This window comes from Silene latifolia, chromosome 2 (genome assembly GCF_048544455.1).
Source record: "Silene latifolia isolate original U9 population chromosome 2, ASM4854445v1, whole genome shotgun sequence".
Taxonomy (NCBI): domain Eukaryota; kingdom Viridiplantae; phylum Streptophyta; class Magnoliopsida; order Caryophyllales; family Caryophyllaceae; genus Silene; species Silene latifolia.
In genome coordinates, this window is record NC_133527.1 from 184,359,715 (window position 1) to 184,378,615 (window position 18,901).

Consider the following 18,901-nt stretch of genomic DNA (forward strand, 5'->3'; position numbering starts at 1 on the left):
CATACTTTCGGTGAAATTCAGCAAATTTCCATTGTTTGACGAACAAAAGGGTGACTCTTGAGAATTCTTTAAGGCGTGAGGATCTCCCTGATCGAATGCTAAGACTTGTTTGCAATGATATAACAATGTACAAGATACAGCAAATGTTACTAAATTAGCTGTTGAAACCGTTTTGGGGGGTGATACCTTCAACTATTGTTCAAAATCGTCAATATCCAAAACCTACCTCTACACCAGATGAAAATATACAACTACACCAAGTACCTCGGTCACAAAGAACACGAAGACTGCCATTTTTCACAAGCTATGTAAGCTGTTACAGAGTACTTGCTAAAATACATGCTGAGGTAAAATAAATTAGCACTGGAATTACAGAGTACTAGCAAGCGGTAAGCCGGTAACACTGATGAAATTGTGTAAAAACAATCTACTCCCTCTAGAAGTCCTGGATCCTTACGGGGATATAAGCATTTTTATATTCCAAACCTCTTAGTACCACACTGCGAACAAAATTTGGACGTTGGCCTTACATAAGGAGACCCGCATTCATCGCAGAACTTTGCGGGAATAGATGGCTGTAAAGGTAACGTGTCAAATGATCACGAAAATTAGTAGAATACAGGAAGAACGTAGAATTTGTAGGGGGGAAAAACCATCCTTGGGGGAATAATTAACAAAAAAAAAAAACATAAAACTGGAAGGAAATGAAACGAGAGGAAAAATGTAAAATACGGAGTAATATTACCATCATATTCAAACGATCTACAGCTTGAGTTCCTGCAAGTGGCTCCACTGACGCCATGTTCTGAGAAAGAGTCGGGGACTCGTGGACATGAGAAATGTCATGTAAATGGGAAGACTGTCCACTTTCATGAGAGCAGGATATAAGAGTGGCCGATTGATTATGTTGAAAAGAGTGATGATGGTTCAGGAGAACTGGTTGATATTGAGGCTGATGAGCCACCGTCACCAGATTCTGTTTTGATGGTGTAATCGGGTCTCCTGGATTCTGAGATACGACAAGACATAGAGAGATTAGCACTCAGCAACCCAACCTTTGTGCAAATCTTTGTCACCCGACAAGAAATCATGTTGATTTCATTTTCAAGCTTTGAAATGACACTAGCTGAGATAGTGAACGAGACATAGTAAGCTGACAAGGGGCTATTAGAAAGAGTGAAATGGCACTTTAGAGAAAAGATTCAACTTTAACCCAGCAAGTCTCAGTTAAAACCTTAAAATATGGGATCCCACACCAATTTGCACTAGGTGCACCAAGACGGAGATCTAAGTACGAAAAAAAAAGGAGATAATCCACGGCACAACCAAAAATATCAGCCAATGAAATAAGATAAGGCAAATTACCAATGGGGATAGGCACACTCTTGTGAGATTAATTTAAAGGTCTCACATTGATTCTAGCAAGACTAACGAACACCTCATGAGCCCTTAAGTTATCCTCATTGGGTTTACAAGAAAATATTGATAATAAGGTATTATCCGTAAAGAGGTGGTGGGAGATTGTAAGGCGTTGACAGGAATTATTCGAGTAGTTGCTTCGTACTATAAGTCTCTACAAAAATCTCATTTGAGACCGCTAAGTTGAAGACGGCATCTTTCCATGTGTGTGGTTCATTTAATGATGGCTATAATGGCTATGTCCTAAGCTTAAGACGGTCTTAAAAAAGAGTAACTCAAAAGTCTTACCTCCATTGCTTCGTTTACTAAAGTACATAGTGCATACCAATATGAACATCTCGCAAGTGGTTGAAAAACAAGTAGTTGAGAATTGAGACATCAAAAAAAAAGTAAGTACTTTCTCCGTATTCTAGGCAAGTCTATCCTGTTTTGAGTGTACATAGACCAGAAAACATGCCCAAAGCTCAAAAGCCTTTTCAAGATCGACCTCAAAGACATAACAACCAAGGACAAAAAAATAAGAACCAAGAAGCTTATGAGCATAATATTAAATCTTTGTTGTCATGGTCGTGGTCTAATCTCTCTAACTATGGTCACCATCACCTCCAAAACATTAATAACTCGGTCACAAATCATTGTCACGGCTGATATTTAAAACCATGCTACGAGTTGCCAGTCGCTCTTATTAATTTCAAAGTCAACACCTTGACGAGAATTTACAGGCGCCATCAACCACTCTGAAATTTTAGACGCACCCCAAGCTTTAAAAAGACACCTTTAAACTCTTCTCAAACATACCATTTTCATGAAAAATTTCACACATTTAGAACTGATTTCCATTTTCTTCCTCTAAGAGAAATGCCGAACAATGAATACAGCATAAGCAATAACTCCAACAACAAAGCCTAAGCCCCAAATAATTGGTCAGCTATATGGCTAGAATGCTACTTGCACAGCATAAAAGGTACATAAGGAAATGAGAAAAGAGAGAAGAGACTGATAACAAACCTCTGATGCAGACTGAAATTCGTGGTCGCTGGAGCCATGGTATGACTGAGAACATAAAAATTGTCAAATTTCTTAGATGTGCCGATGCAATAGCAGATCAAACCTCTTGTAAACTCAAAAAAAATATCAAGTCAAGATGAAAAATGAACTTACAAAAAGACCAGAAACAGATGGGGAAGCATTCAAAGAGGCACGCCTAACTTTATGTCTAGGGTTATAGAACTTATAATCAGTGGCGGTAATTGCTACTTCGGACCGACCTGTTACACGCTTAAACCTACAGCCACAAGAAAGCTAGATACAAGTTAGAAAGTGGAAGGCTGCGTCAAATTCAGCCATAAACATGAATATGGCTCAGTGATGGCGTCTCTAAAGGACTTCTGTGGATGTGAGACCGAATAAGAGAAAGCATTGATTATTGCCTTTCAAATAGGAAGGCCAGAGAACTATAAGAGTGCCTAAGCAGGGTATAAAATAGTCAACTAAGGAAAACGTAAGCCTAAGAGATAACTGAAATACTCCATATATAATTGAACTAACCATTCTGCATCCCCAGTAGGCACCTCAATTGGTTTTTCAATAATACTTAAGCCATTGGCCACCACAAAACGAATCCGCTTCTCTTCTTGCACAACCAATTCCGGAAACCTCTTCCTCGTTTCCATTGAAGTAGCCAATTCCCGTCTTTTAAACGAATATGAACCTATGTACAGATATACAGCTAAAGTTAGCGATAATACTCCCACTACAAACGGCGACAAACACCCCAGAAAATGAGTCCAACAAACAAAAAAGCTGTTGCGCAATTAGGCACTTAAGCTTCAAAAGAGCTCTTAGAATCATTAAGGAGATGGTAACATATCTCATATACCTTCCTCGAACAACAGTTTCTCTAAATGACCAAAATACTATTTGAATAAATTATAATTTTGAAAATATTGTCCACACCTGTGACCTGTCTAAAACCTTGTGCTAGCTACACAAAGGCTTCAATATTGAGTTTCCAGTCCAATGCCATTTTTTGTTAGTTAATAAAGTAATTGATGCCATGTAAAGGCATTTGTTTTGGAAGCAAAGTCTTTCTATAGAAGTACCAAGACTCACATAATGGCATATAACTGATAATAGTGGTTGCGAGTTTAGGAAGGGTTTCCAAGAACAGAGCTAAGATTTTAGATTTAGTGAGCACTTTGGCTCTTCAGTCATCATTAGGATGACTCACCTATTCCCCTGATTTAATGAACATTTATGCTCTTTCATTCAAGATGATTTATCTAACCCGCTTTGTGAGATTGGAGGCACGAAACCTAAACTCAAACAACTTCACATTAAGAAGAAGATGATGCGTTCCAGCATAGAGGTAACTAACTTGCGGCCTTGCGCAACAACAAACACATCCTGATCAACAGCCCTACCTGATTTTGGAAATTTTTTGGTAAGCTTTCTGTAAAGCCCACCAGACGCTTCAAGAGCCACTCCAATCGTCTTCTCACGTAAGCCATTTAGCGAAGCAATTTTCAGGTTCACTTCATTTACCAAAGTTTCATACACGTTAGCCACATACATCAATGGCAAAACAAACCTTGGATCTCCTTCATACTGAATTTCACCAGACTTTCTCTTGTTCATACTATCTTCTCCAGGCTCAGCAGTATCATCGATAAAGCCACCCTGCTTTACTATTACATGCTCGCTGATAAAATTATCCACAATTACTTGCAAGAATCGTGTCCTGGCAGTTTCAATCGGTAAAACATCTGATAAGAACCGTTTATATCAGTTGATGGAGCCTTGTAGTAAATTTCTTGCTCGTTAAAAAATACAGAAGAAAACAAAGCTGCAGAAAGTACCCTTCATGGTTAATTCATTGCATGAGTTTCTTAAGGAGCCACTACTCTCAAGGCTCGACCGATCATCTTCAGCCCCAATACTTGGAATCTGCATAGGGTCCTTGTACCGCTCGTCCAAACAGTCCTAGATGTACACAACGCACATAGTCTTTTATCATTAAAATGAGAAGCTGACCAAAATGAGATTTAGGACCTTATTTGGAACAAAAACAGAAATAGATCGACCAGAGAAGAAGAAGTAACAAAAGGACAAACCCCTGGCTAAGGGTCCATAAAGGTTACTTCAAAGAAGAAGATGCACTGATGCACAAAGTTTCGCCCATCATGTTTTTTAAAGAAATTGATAATTACGTGAAACAAAGGAAAAGGAATCATGAAAGTATGAAACTGTCTGTGTCTCAGACCTTTTTTTGGAAGCCAAAGACATAAGATGGGTCATTTGTCAAATTTTCTACTCGGGTGCTCGTACCAGAAAAACGAAAATTGACCCATTAGCTTCTCGATATCTCTTTACTACTATATGGGAAGGAAACTGAAAAATCAACTCATAAACCAGCTTTGTTACTTGTAAGAAAGCTTTTGGTCAGCTGCTGACATCTAGCTCATATCACATCCAAATACGATTTCAAAATTGGGTGATCTAGCTTTTCCAGTAAGTGCCAATTATGCGCCATGAGACACGTCAATTACATCTGAAAATCCTAGCCTAATTGCCCAAAGCACCAGAAATCATAGACCAAAGGTAAAAAAATTCCACAAGTCCACGACACACGAAACAGTTTGAGAATTTAATACACACACACTTTGTCTCAATCAGTTTCATTTTGTGGTAGCTAGAATTCATGTAGATCTAGTCACTCTTTCAAAATCCTAATTTTATCTCCTTTGGTTGAGGAAAGTATCTCGATAGTAAAAAGGCCTCCAAGTAGTCCCAGATACCATAGAAGCACGAAGGATGTTTCTGGCTGTACCAATTATTTCCCACTGACCTATCTCAATCAAGATAATTGCCCTTTTATTATATTACCAGCTTAAGTTTTAGTCCTTCATCTTCATTGTCAACCAGTACTCATAGAATAACATATGAGCCTTACTTTGAGCAAGTGAGAGCTGTATTATTAGTGATTTTAGTAAGATATCGTGGCTGATACTTGAGTCCTATTATCCACCTATTTGATCATCTCGGGAGCAGAAGCCTTATCCTAGATTCTTAAGGAAATGTACAAGAAAATAATGGCTGCAAATGGTTTTTATCATCCAAAATGAAAAACTCGATGCTACTTCAAGAGAGGAAAAATGTGTCCAAGACCGGGCAAAATGGTTATCTTGCTTCCTCCTTCGTTGTCGTTTAATACAATGTCTCATCCCTACTCTTACATATTCATTGTTATGATTAACAGCATTCCGTAAATATTATCTGTTTATGCCTAACTAACATTTCAAGTCATCAACAGTTCAACACTCATTTCAGCAGCCTCCTTCCATCTTTCTCCTATGTCTAACTCGTATCGCATCTCCTTGAGCTATATAATTCCTCTTGAGAACATAGACATAACCACTAAGGCTCAATCACAGGATTATGAAAAGAGAAAGTAACACTGTAATATACTAATTCCGTCTTGCGAAACCTTATTCCAACATGACATGGAAATGATCAATCAAGCAAGAACAATATCAAATTACTCATCTACTGAGAATAATTTCTTCCAGACTATCATCGAATCGATACGAATACAAAAATCATTACTTTTTCTCATTTCAATCAATGGGTAACACATACATATCACAGTCAAAATACACAAAAATAACTAATAAAAAAAAAACAATTAAAAATCAAAAAATTGGAAAAAAAAAACACTTACAACAGAGTTAGAACCTTCATTGCGGTCCAAACTATCACCGGCGGTCGCTTCGTGACCGATACCGCTAATCCTTTCAATTTCATCAGGATTAATTTCATCCATAGTGCTATCAAAATAGGTATCTGCGGATCTTAAATTAGTATGAATATCATAATTATCGTCATTTTTAATGTGATTATTGTCATGATGATCATCATGAATTCTGCTGCTATAATCGTGAAGTGAAACCCTAGTTACCATGTCAAGCCTTTAATTTGGGCGAAGTTGAGCGAAGTGATCGAATTGCGAGTTGATTATTTTCGCGCGGAAGTTGAAGTGATAAACTATTGTAGAATTGTTACGGTGGTTCTAGCGGTGGTGGGGATGGTGGAGGTGGCGGCGGCTAGCAAGGTTACCAGAATACCAGTGTTCGAACCGGTTTATGATGCGAGGTTGGTAAAGTCCTAGTGGGGGTGTAAATGAGCTCAGTACGCTTAAGCGGTTCTGTCGGGTTAGCTTATACTAGTTGCTCGTTCAGGTTCAGATTTTACTCTTTTACTAATACTAGTTTTAGTGGACAATAGGTTTCAGGTTCGAATCCCCCCTCCCCTATATTGTAATGCGACTAAGTGCGCGCTTCGATTGACCCAAAAAAAAAAAAAAAAAAAAAAAAAACTAATACTAGTTTTAAATCGTGCAAAAAATGCATGGGTCATAATAATAGGCGCATAAATAAGTAGTGATTAAAAAAATAGTTTTTGTACCTAAAATAAAGGTAAATAAATGACCAAGCTGAAGAAAATAGCTATAGGTAATTTTTATAATAATTAATGGTAAAAAAAATAATCTTATGATAGCCTATAAGAAAAGTAGAGTAACTATGTTGTAAAATAATCGCATAATATGGGCGGACTATCCTATATAAAAGTGTTTAGGTTTAAAATAAAATGACCAACTCACACACCTTTTTAACACAAACTAGTTCTTTTGCCCGTGAAATTCAGAGGACTTTTATGTTTAGCCTTATGTTTGATGATGATGAATTTTTTGAAAGTAAAGGTGGCACTTGCGGTGGTGTCAGCCGGCTATTTTATGTGACTTTGTTGGCTTTTGTCACTTGTTGTCCATGTTGAATCTATCTAATTACTTTTTTTTTTCAGTCTTTCAACAATAACTGTTGATTAATATCGCTCCATTTGTTTATATTTTTCGTATCTGAATATTTGGCAAGATTTCATAGTACCTATTTGTGGCTTGTTTTGCCATATATTCTTAGGTTGTCGGGAGACATTCTATTCCCAACACAATTTTGTTATTTTGTTGTAGGAATGTTTGTGGGGGTTAAGTTGATTGTGCACTTGTTTTTCCCAAGTTATGTGTTCATTTTTACCTTTTATCACCCATAAACAATGCACAGTTGGTATAATAAGGTTCATTTGTAGGATTACCTGGCAATGAGCAATCTGATATTATAAGCTTGATCACGACACCAACTATATTCTCAATGGCCTTTATTATGCCTCAAACAATTACATTCTAAGAAGGTCATTCCATAATTAAGAAGCATTATCATAACAATGGTCAACTCAACAAACTACAAGTAATATATAGTAAGTAGTACTTGCTTCTTCTGCCCTGCATGCCGAAGGACATGCTGCTATCATGGCGCTTAAATGGGTCTTGGACGAAGGCTATCTCCATATTAGACTAGTTACAGATTGTCTTATTTTAGTTATGCAGGTTGCCGAAGCGGAGAAGGCGATTGCGTCTATTAGCTGCATTATCACTACTACAATAACCATTAAAGAGAACGGTCAAGCACCGTTCTAAATGCGCCTTTCAACCAGCCTGTGGCCAAGCGTTCTCTTTGACATATGAGAACGGTTGGTAAATGGTCAACCCGTGCTCATTGTTATTTCAAATAGCACGGTTGCTAATGGGAACCGCTCTCATTGATATTTCAAACAGCACGGGTGTAAAAGGGGACCGGGTTCTTTGTTAAGGCGTTCTCTTTGACAGAGGTATTTGGCGCCATTGTTGAACCTTTTCAAAGAGAACGGGGGATGATACAACCGTCCTGTTTGTTAAGGCGTGCTCTTTGATATACCATTTGGCGCCATTGTTGTACCATTTCAAATAGAACAGGTTTAACAATTAACCGTTCTCTTTGAAAAGTGTTTTTTTTTATATTTCCTTTTTTATCGTAATTCCTACACGATTGAATCGTATATATAGCTCATATAAGAATTAAACCTGCATTAAAATTCAGGAACTCCAGCATATTTTACGCAACAAATTTTATTAGAATTAACAAGGACAAATCCTTGAAAAAATATACATCGTTTAATGTTTGTAATAGCGCATAGGCTACAAACGTACTTTCATACTTGCAAAATATAAATAAAAATCCTTGAATCGTTATTACTTAGTAGCATGTAATATAAGTGCACAAATAATTGAACATCAAGAAATTGTAATCGGCTTCATCCACCATTATTTTTCGGCTTAAAATTGAGTGTGAATTCCGCCCAAATATTCCGCACCTCGTCGATTTGCTCAACCGTATATGTCTTTGGGGCGTTAAGCATGAACTATATATATAGGACATCCAAAAATTTAGTTAATATGCTATATATATGACGTGTAAAGTAAAGCAATTAATAAGATGGAGATTATAATAAGCAAAGCGATGAAAATAATTGAAATGAAGAAAAAAAATACATACATTTGGGGTAATATTAATATATCTTCCTTTGACTAGCTCCAACATATATCGACAAATATAATACCCGTATAATACGCTCCCATCAGGCTAGCGAGGACACTAAAACAAAAACCAATCTCATATACATATATATGTCATATCTACTCCGACCAAAAACAGGCCAAAATAAAGCATGATGCAAAAATGACGAGAATGCAAAGCTTGATCAGGCCAAAAAAAAAAGTCTTTCGCACAAACCGATCGGTGCAAATCGATCACCCAAAAAAAAAAACAAGTCTCGCATGGTGACATGCCAAAATAAGTGAAGCCAAAGAGAGTTACAATCACAATGGCAGACGCAATTGAGTTTATTAACTTAATACTTTTTATAGTACTATCATTTTCAGGTTGTAGAACTATGGTGCAACTTGTTAACTTGACAAAAATACAGTAATATATACAAAGGTAGAGACTCCAAATGATTTGGCATCACTTAAATGAATCTACTTATCATTGAAAGTTTAACACCACAAAGTAGCAATTTAGTGAGAAAGAAGGAGAGACATACTAAAGGTAGCGGAAGTGAAGGTCGAAAACCCGTCAACAAAACTCCCTAGGCCCAGAAATGACAGTAGAATTAATCCCATTACCCATCAACATGATGCAAAAACTCAGGGCATATTCTGACCGTAAGTGCTCAATATGCGGCACATTTAGATGATGCACGCACCAACAGACCAAAATCCATCAAATTTAACATGACTCAACTATAGTCTAAGTAGTCTATCAGGTGACAATATAAAAGATATACCTTAATTATTCTCCAAGTAACTGGTTTTGCCTCGAGCCCTGCTAGTGGATCGATAGAGTTTCTTTTCTCGAAGGCTCTGTATTTGATTTAACTAAAATAAGTCATCATGTCAAACATAATTCAAATCACGCACTAACATGTAATATACATGATTTACCTATTAATTATTTCCATGATAAACGTTCGAGGCTCCGTATACCCAGCAGGATCACACCAATACACAATACTTTCAGATGAATTAATTGCAGCCAACATCCAATGATCACTTTGATTAAAAAAAGAGGACAATGAGAAAATTTCACGTAAGTAGCCAGGAATAAATAAATAGAAGTTCGAAAATGGGAAGCTTTATGTATACCTTTCGTGATAAGCTGCTGTTATAACATAAGCAAGAAAGAACTGATAAAAACAATAAAGAGACAAACGCACAGATTTACGTGGTTCACTAACGGTGTGTTAGCTACGTCCACAAGTGTGGACATGGGCCACGGGGGCGCTTGGGAACAAAAAAGCGTTTGCATTTTGTATGGAGTCGCCACCAATTTTTATGGGAAATTGGAACCGTTCGAGTACCTCGCGTCATGTCAAGACACAAAGTAGAGACATGAACACTAAGCAATCGTTACCCTTAGCATTCTATGTCTAGAATGACTCTCGTGGATGCCAATGAACACGGGTGTTCACAGATATCTGGAGTAAGGGGTGAGGGTACGTATTAGGAAGCTCTTTTGATCGAACACCTAATCCCGCCCGCCTCGATAGCGGCCTCTACTAATGATTAGGGAAGTTATTCGTACTTGATATACCGTCGGCTACATGCATGCAATGCAACATCCAAGTTTTAATCCTAGCATGTGAGAATTAATACTAAGTCGGTTGACACATAGTTTAGCAATCAATTGGGTCGAAGTAGGATTTAATGTTCAATTACATGTGAAAACATACAAACAATAAAATAAATACAATAAAAGAAATACAATAAATATAAATTACAATAGTGAAAATTACATTAATTACATCGGATTAGGCGATTTATGTCGAAAATACCTTTTAAAACGGATAATTTGAGAAAAAAAGAATAAAGGAATTAACGAACAGGAATTAGCGTGATACTACAGATAATAGTTAGTTAATATGCAAACTAATTCAATTATGTCAAGGCAGAAACGGAGTTCAGAGACAGAACTCAGCCAGGAACAGGCGCAGCAGAGCTGCGTCCTTTGGAATAGGCGCAGCAGACACTGCGTCTGTTCCTTGGCTCAGTTCTGGTTGTGAAGCCGTAATTGCAAGCCGTTAATGTCAATTGGTGATTTTAATGATGGATTAAATTATTTACTCGGATGAAAGTGATTAATAGGTTATTTAACATATGAATGGGTCATGAAAACAGTAAAACATGGATAAGACGGACTTGAATGAATTAATTACAAGATGGAATAATGACAGAAGTGAAAAATATTAATGAGTCAAACAAATTAATTCAATTGTTTAAGTTAGATACGATGGATATGACAAATAACAGATGAAAACTATATCAAAGACGAATTCCAGAAACCCAATATGAACAAATTGAATCTCTATAACCCGGAATTGAATTTAATGACGAAAACCCGCAAATATGAGATTATTAGGGATTTAAGTCGGATTTGCGATGATTAAAGCATGTTAGTGATGAAGATTAATATACATGTGAATTAATTATGCTATTATGGCGAAGAATTAACGAAACAAACGAAACAATCAAAAGGATTTTGAGACGAATAACAGAGGACGAACGAAGAAGAAAGGAAGCAGGAACTGCGGCAGACTCACGAAGAGGCGCAGCAGGTACTGCGCTCCTTCGAAGAGGCGCAGCAGTTGCTGCGTCCTTTCTCGACGGTTACCTACTGGAAATCCGTAAAAAGAGGTTTTAAAGCATAGTTTTAGAAATCGGTTTTAATGGTACTTTCGACATAAACCTTACAATTGATTATACAATTGTTCCGGGTGTAATTTCCAGAGCAGTTACTAGTTACCACCCGTGGCTTGTAGAATAATGTCTTGAGTTGAACCCTTCTTGCTTCTATCGTCCCTCTCGGCCTCTCCTGCAACAATGAACGAGGCGAGGGCTTGTGTGCAAGCGTACTCACTCCGACGCTCAAGTCAGTAAACTTAAAGGATTAAGCTGTGTTACTTGGCTAGATACGTATTGTAGAGAGATAAGGGAGATATTACCAGATGAATAGTGTATTTAGGTTTTAGTTGTGGGATCAATTGCCTCCTTTCCTCAATGAGAGTTGAGGAGTATTTATAGACTTTCACCTTTTGTCACGTAGTGGCCAAGTGGCCAAGTGGCAGAGCAGGTGGAAAGTCTGTTCTACCCTCGGCCGAGGGACCCATGGCAGGCCGGCGGGCCCTGTTGACTCGCCGCCGAGGGTTCTTGGATATGAGTTCGCGGATATGTGCCTCTACCGGGTCGCCGTGGCCGAGGCACAAGAGACAGGCCGACAGGCTGCGTCGGTTAGGCTGTCCAAGTTGTTGATTTGCTGTGGATATCTTTGACCTTGCTCAATATGTTGACTGGTCAGCGGGTGCAGAATATGCCCCATCAATTTGCCCCCAGCGTAGTCTATGCCGTGGTATGGGCTCCGATGTGTGTTGAGCATATATTCTGCGCAAGTAAAAATTTTTTCGCCCGCTTCTTCTACCTCGGCTTGGTTCTCGCTTAGGCCGCACCTATCCCCCTCCACATGGATGTGTAATGGACATCCGATGTGGAAAAGAGAGGGACGTTGGCCGAGACCAGGGCTGAGAGTGGACCGTTTGTCAAGTAGATACCAAGTAGCGTGTTGAAGAAGATACGTCGATTGGCATTCTGTCAAGGAGCGTGTCCCAACCGCCGCTGTAAACATGTTAGCGTATCGGTCGTTGTGGCCCCGCTGCTTCCCGGCCTTGGCCGAGGGAATCGGGGTTACGGCGCGACAACGTTCGTATCTATAGACCATTATTGATCGCGTCCTCGTTCACGCTCGGTCTTAATTCGCCGAGGTGTCAGATTTGCGTCTCAACGGTACTTATACATTCTTAAGCTCGGTCTTAATTAGCCGAGGGCAAGTCGTGGTTCCCTCGTCACTCTCGGTCTTAGTTAGCCGAGGTGATCGAGTTTACGTTCTGACTGCCGTTGTAAATATCTAGGCATATCGGCTCGTTCCCCCGTCGCCCTCGGTTTTAATTAGCCGAGGTGATCGAGGTTTTGGCTCGATTGCATTTACCGGCTCGTTCCCCCGTCACTCCCGGCTTTGGCCGAGGTGATCGAGGTTTTGGCTTGATTGCATCTTTCGGCTCGTTCCCCCGTCACTCCCGGCTTTAGCTGAGGTGATCGAGGTTTTGGCTCGATTGCATTTACCGGCTTGTTCCCCCGTCACTCCCGGCTTTAGCCGAGGTGATCGAGGTTTTGGCTTGATTGCATCTTTCGGCTCGTTCCCCCGTCACTCCCGACTTTGGCCGAGGTGATCGAGATTTTGGCTCGATTGCATCTTTCGGCTCGTTCCCCCGTCACTCCCGGCTTTAGCCGAGGTGATCGAGGTTTTGGCTCGATTGCATGTACCGGCTCTGGTCGCTTGGGTCACCTTCTCCTTTGTATGATATGGGCGGCAACTTTAGCTTAGTCGGCACCGGGACGTCAAGGACATAGTCATTGAGGGGCTGTCTGACCACGTGTCGAACGACACGCGGCGATCGGCTCCTTGTATCCTTAATCCGGCTCCCCTCCCCGTGGCGGGTCGGGCTTCTTCTCCGACTCTGGTGAGTCGGACTTCTTTCACTCCTCTGGGGCATGCCTCGTCGGTGCTGCGGCGACGACGTCCTCCCGCGAGTGCGGGAAGGACTAAGGTCTACCACTAACCTAGAATTCGTTTTCCACCAACACCTTCTCTGGTTCTTTCGACATCTTCTTTAGCTTTTTGGGTGGGTTTTTGTTTTGAGTTTTGTTTTTGTTTGGGAATGAATGTGACTAGCTTCTAGTATCTTTCCCCACAGACGGCGCCAATTGTTCCGGGTGTAATTTCCAGAGCAGTTACTAGTTACCACCCGTGGCTTGTAGAATAATGTCTTGAGTTGAACCCTTCTTGCTTCTATCGTCCCTCTCGGCCTCTCCTGCAACAATGAACGAACTGAGGGCTTGGCTGTGTGCCAAGCGTACTCACTCCGACGCTCAAGTCAGTAAACTTAAAGGATTAAGCTGTGTTACTTGGCTAGATACGTATTGTAGAGAGATAAGGGAGATATTACCAGATGAATAGTGTATTTAGGTTTTAGTTGTGGGATCAATTGCCTCCTTTCCTCAATGAGAGTTGAGGAGTATTTATAGACTTTCACATTTTGTCACGTAGTGGCCAAGTGGCCAAGTGGCAGAGCAGGTGGAAAGTCTGTTCTACCCTCGGCCGAGGGACCCATGGCAGGCCGGCGGGCCCTGTTGACTCGCCGCCGAGGGTTCTTGGATATGAGTTCGCGGATATGTGCCTCTGGCTGGGCTGCCGTGGCCGAGGCACAAGAGACAGCCGACAGTCGCGCTTGTTAAGTTGTCCAAGTTGTTGATTTGCTGTGGATATCTTTGACCTTGCTCAATATGTTGACTGGTCAGCGGGTGCAGAATATGCCCCATCAACAATAATTAAAATATAATAAATAAAAGAGATTATACACCCTCAGACTTACATGTTGACGAAACGAGAAGGACTAAGATATCGATTAGTGATGCTCGACGCGAATGCAAAGAGAGTGCCCTCGTGAGAGGAAAACGATTAATTAATTAAGTTGATTGATGTGTAGTTGGTCAAATTGGTCGGTCATGCAAACGGGGAGGCTGGTACTCAGAAGGATCCGAGCTTACGTGGTCGAAAGTTCAAGCACGTAGACGCCAAAAGTAAGAACAAAGTCTAGAATGCAAAGGGAGAAGAGAAGGGCGGACACTCGCGTGAGAAATATGAGGAGCGAAGGCTCCTATTTATACTAATCACGTGAAGGAATTAGGGTTTCGGAGACTCTTTGGAAGTGACTCTCGGAAAGATATGAAAAAGATACGAGAAACATGCAGAAAAGGGTCTGGGAAGAGGCGCAGCAGCCACTGCGTCTCTTAGAAGAGGCGCAGCACCTGCTGCGTTTGTTCCCAAGAGGTTTCCTCCTGCTGAAGAAAGATTTCCGTGTTTGAGTTATGGTAGGACGGAAATAATCCGGTTTTCCTTAATATCTTATGTGAATATTACGGGAAATTACTTACTAAAAGATAAAATTTATGAAATATGGAATAGAAATATCCGGAACACTCCAGAACATTCTGACTCGGGTTTTAACGGTTATCAGAAAATGGAGACGGTTTTAGGCCCGGACTCCGAATGTACTCTAATTACTGTCAAAACGACCGTATCGGGACGTAGATGACAACTAAGAGGTAAACATTAATATTTGAGCAATCACTTGACGATAATCTTACGAACTGTCACAAACCGTTCCGCGTACCAAACATGCGGCCCAATCATCACCGGGTGGTTTGCGGGAGGTGCAGAAATGAGGTATCTACCGAGCCCCCACTTTGACTGAGGCTTGTACAAGGCGAAAGTCAAAGTATTGCCATCAGGTCAATCGAAGATTACAACCTGACGACTATGGCGACGCGAGGCGGCTCAAGGAGTCTGAGCCAAGGACCTGTCGTCGGGAACATTTTAGAGTCTGTCGACTATCGGGGAGGGTCGTTTAAAGTCCATTAGACTACGTAAGGAGGCTCGCCAGCCATAAGAAGAGACCATACCTGAGACTTCTTTCTCGAGATGCTTCCGGAGGTGCGTAGGAGCTAAGGTTGAGCATGGGAGCTAAGGGTAAGACCTAAAGGATACATAAGGATTGGTACTAGGGTGTGGGACCCTAAAGGAAAGCATCGTCGGGAGTGATGTGACACCCCTCGTTGAGGCAACTAAATATAACTAGTAAATCGTGGCGGAAACACGAGATTTTTGAAAACTTTTAAGACTTCTAATGAAGTCCAACGCGAGGTATCACCAACACGATAAATAAGTTTAGATAGTTAGCTTTAAGTTTACAATACAAGTCTGTTTATTGGGGAAAAGATATCCCACGAATTAACATAGATTCGAAAAGTAGGTGAGTCTATTATGTGATAACTAAATAAGGTCCAAGGTAAGAACTCGCTAGCTCACACGGTCTTGCCCACTTAAGCTTCATCACCAACCTGTCATTCATAATAAATATGAAAGCCACAGTCAGTGGGGAGTAACTCAGGGTTCTCCCAGCCACAATATGTCAAAATACAAGTAATTAGGAATGTAATTAAATAAACAAGTATAAGAATAAACACTTACGGTGACAAGGGAATCATGATTAATATACAAAATGCAATAAGAGTAGTTATGCATAAATGTGAGAAGAATAATTAGGTCCAACGGTCAAATATTGACTCAACTCAAATGTAAGACAAATTACAAAGTATAGACTCAAACAAGACAACCCTCTAGACTCCAACCTCTTGGTAGGACGACGATCATAATACGGTCCTAGTCTAAACCTGGCGGACTCTCGGGATGGACGACACCCGATTCGACAAACGATACCAAATCGTATCCAAGACTCGAAATATGGTACACCTAACCGTGCCCGAAAGTCGAGTAACCTCAAGCGGAACCTTGTCACCTAACCGTGACCCCCGGTCCGAAAAAGGCGGAAGGAAAATAGCCCAACTCGGAAACAATGGCACCTAACCGTGACCCAATGTCCGAGGGCAAATAAATAAGGTATGTCGAGTAGTCTCACAATGTAAAAGTCACACTTGGTTCACAATTACGAGCAACAAAGGTTACCCAAACATAACGTAAACAATTCATGTGAGGCATGCATAAAGTATAGGAGTAAAACAATATTAGGTGTACTCTCTCGGTGTGGGCCTTGCTGCGCCCACCGGCAAAGGATACCGCCGCAAGGTGAAACAAGATAAAAATCTTTGATATGTGTGTTTTGCTTAGAGTAGGCCTGCCGCCCACCGGCAGGGAACACCGCTATAGATGAAACAAGGTAAAAATACCGGTATGTGTGTTTTCCGGTAGAGCCATTCCGCCGCCCACCCGGCAGGGAACACCAACTATAGTCCCTTTTAGTTCAAAATGGCACATTGTGTGTTCTCTGCTGGTTGTTGTTGGCTGCCGCCCACCGGCAGGGAACACACCCAGCTATAAAAGACACCAAATTGCATTTGTCCTCGCTACCGGTTGGTAGACCGACCTGCACGGTCCACCGGCGAGGACACACATTGAACTTAATAAAACACAGGGGCGCTTTGCACGGTTGGTAGAGACTGCCGGTCCAAGCAAAGTCACGCAATACTAAATTTTCCTTATTTTTCAACTCGGGGAGGCATGGTCTCGCTGCCGGTTGGTAGGCTTTGCCGCCCACCGGCAGGGACACCTTGTACACGAAAACAACAATGAACAACATCCAAAGTCCTCCAAATTCAACTATCTTTCATTTAATCATTTCATGCTCCTCTAATATGATGAATACTCAGAAAATTACCACTTTCAAGATGTAATTAGCATATGGGGTTGTTTATCAATCATTAAAATAAAGTTTAACCATGTAATTATGAGAGAAATTCTTTAAGACAAGTCTCATATTTCAACAAGGCACATAACTACTCCTTAAACATGTGAGGATTACCATACAAGCATTCTACTCAACATCAAATCACCAAAGGGCATGAAAGACATCAAATTTGACATTCATGTGAGTCTAATACTACACAATTCACACAATTTTAACATAAAAGTCGAGTAACCCATCACCGTTACCTTTTTGCACTTCAATCTTCTAAAGACTCGTCAATGATGTAGCTATCCTCCTCCGGGTTGTCCAAGTTCTCCCTTAGAAAGAAGGGAAATGAGAAAAGGAAGAGAATGGCGCGAAAAGGAACGAGATTGGTGAAGAATTGAGTGAGATATGGTGGTTTTAGGGTTAGTAAGGGAAGGTTCAACAATGGTGGGGTGGTTGTTGGGAAATTTCAGAAATTACAAGTGAGGGAGATGAAGTTGTGAGGGTTTAGGTGAGGTTTTTGTAGAGAAAAGAGGGGAAAAAGGCCCATGAGTCAAGTTAAGCCCAATAACTCAAAATGAGTCGGTATCCACTAGAATTTTCGTCCCAAGTCTACTATAACTCGAGTCGGAGAATAATATTATTAAAATCTACACTATTATTACCGTTACACGGCCACGGCTATATTTTATGAAAATAAGCTTTAAATAATAATTATTTAATAAAAATTACTTAAAAGTTTATTTAAAAATATAAGGAAAGCGCGGGGTGTTACAATCATCCCACCTTTTAAAAAGTTTCGCCCTCGAAACTTGAAACGAAAAGGTATTACCTTAAGAAAACAAACTAGGGTACTTGACACGCATGGAAGCTTCCGGCTCCCAAGTCTCTTCTTCTACATCACCACACTTCCACAAAACCTTCACCAAGGGCACCACTTTGCTCCTTAGCTTCTTCTCCTTCTTATCCAAGATACGAATCGGTCTCTCCTCGAAAGAAAGACTAGGCTCAAGCTCGGGAATCTCATTTTGCAACACATGACTAGGGTCGCTAATGTACTTCCTAAGTTGAGAAACGTGAAAGACATCATGAACTTTACCCAAACTCGGGGGCAAATCCAATCTATAAGCCACGACACCAATCCTTTTTATCACTTCATACGGTCCAATGTACTTCGGACTCAACTTCCCTTTAACTCCAAATCTCTTTACTCCTTTCATCGGGGACACTTTCAAGAACACTTTATCTCCAACCTCAAATTCCAAGGGTCGACGGCGAACATCGGCATAGGATTTTTGACGATCTTGGGCGGCTTTCATTCTTTCACGGATGAGCTTCACTTGATCAATCGTCTCGGCTAACTTGTCGGGTCCTAGATCACGAACATCACTTGCTTGGTCCCAACAAATTGGACTACGGCATTTCCTTCCATAAAGGGCTTCATAAGGGGCCATCTTGATAGAAGTATGATAACTATTGTTGTAAGAAAATTCCACCAAAGGTAAGCTCTTCTCCCAACTAGAATGAAAATCAAGGGCACAAGCACGCAACAAGTCTTCTAGAGTTTGAATTGTCCTCTCGGATTGTCCATCGGTAGCGGCATGAAAAGCGGTACTCATCAACAACTTACTACCCATGGCATCTTGCAAAGCTTTCCAAAATCTTGAACAAAACCTCGGGTCACGATCCGAAACGA

General features: G+C 40.6%; 1 protein-coding gene and 1 long non-coding RNA gene across 2 annotated transcripts; both read right to left on the reverse strand.

Moving 5' to 3' along the window:
- Positions 1 to 159: 159 nt before the first annotated feature.
- LOC141643673 (uncharacterized protein At2g02148) lies at positions 160 to 6,646 on the reverse strand. The gene is made up of 8 exons (XM_074452923.1): positions 6,140 to 6,646; positions 4,278 to 4,401; positions 3,843 to 4,184; positions 2,968 to 3,130; positions 2,581 to 2,704; positions 2,428 to 2,472; positions 746 to 1,009; positions 160 to 575 (listed from the first exon to the last, which is right to left on the reverse strand). The coding sequence occupies exons 1-8, from the start codon at positions 6,377 to 6,379 to the stop codon at positions 474 to 476; spliced, it is 1,404 nt and encodes a 467-aa protein (XP_074309024.1). The 5' UTR covers positions 6,380 to 6,646; the 3' UTR covers positions 160 to 473.
- A 1,754-nt stretch (positions 6,647 to 8,400) lies between these two features.
- Positions 8,401 to 8,911, reverse strand: LOC141631585 (uncharacterized). The gene is made up of 2 exons (XR_012537659.1): positions 8,844 to 8,911; positions 8,401 to 8,709 (listed from the first exon to the last, which is right to left on the reverse strand). It is a non-coding gene; the product is annotated as an uncharacterized LOC141631585 (long non-coding RNA).
- Between the last annotated feature and the right edge of the window lie 9,990 nt (positions 8,912 to 18,901).

Bases quoted from the DNA above. Each gene is read 5' to 3' on its own strand.
- LOC141643673 (XM_074452923.1), bottom strand. From the start codon at position 6,379: ATGGTAACTAGGGTTTCACTTCACGATTATAGCAGCAGAATTCATGAT. The intron at 2,705-2,967 runs GTTAGTTCAATT...TTGTGGCTGTAG, and splicing joins CCTACTGGGGATGCAGAATG to GTTTAAGCGTGTAACAGGTC. The intron at 2,473-2,580 runs GTAAGTTCATTT...TTATGTTCTCAG, and splicing joins CATCTGTTTCTGGTCTTTTT to TCATACCATGGCTCCAGCGA.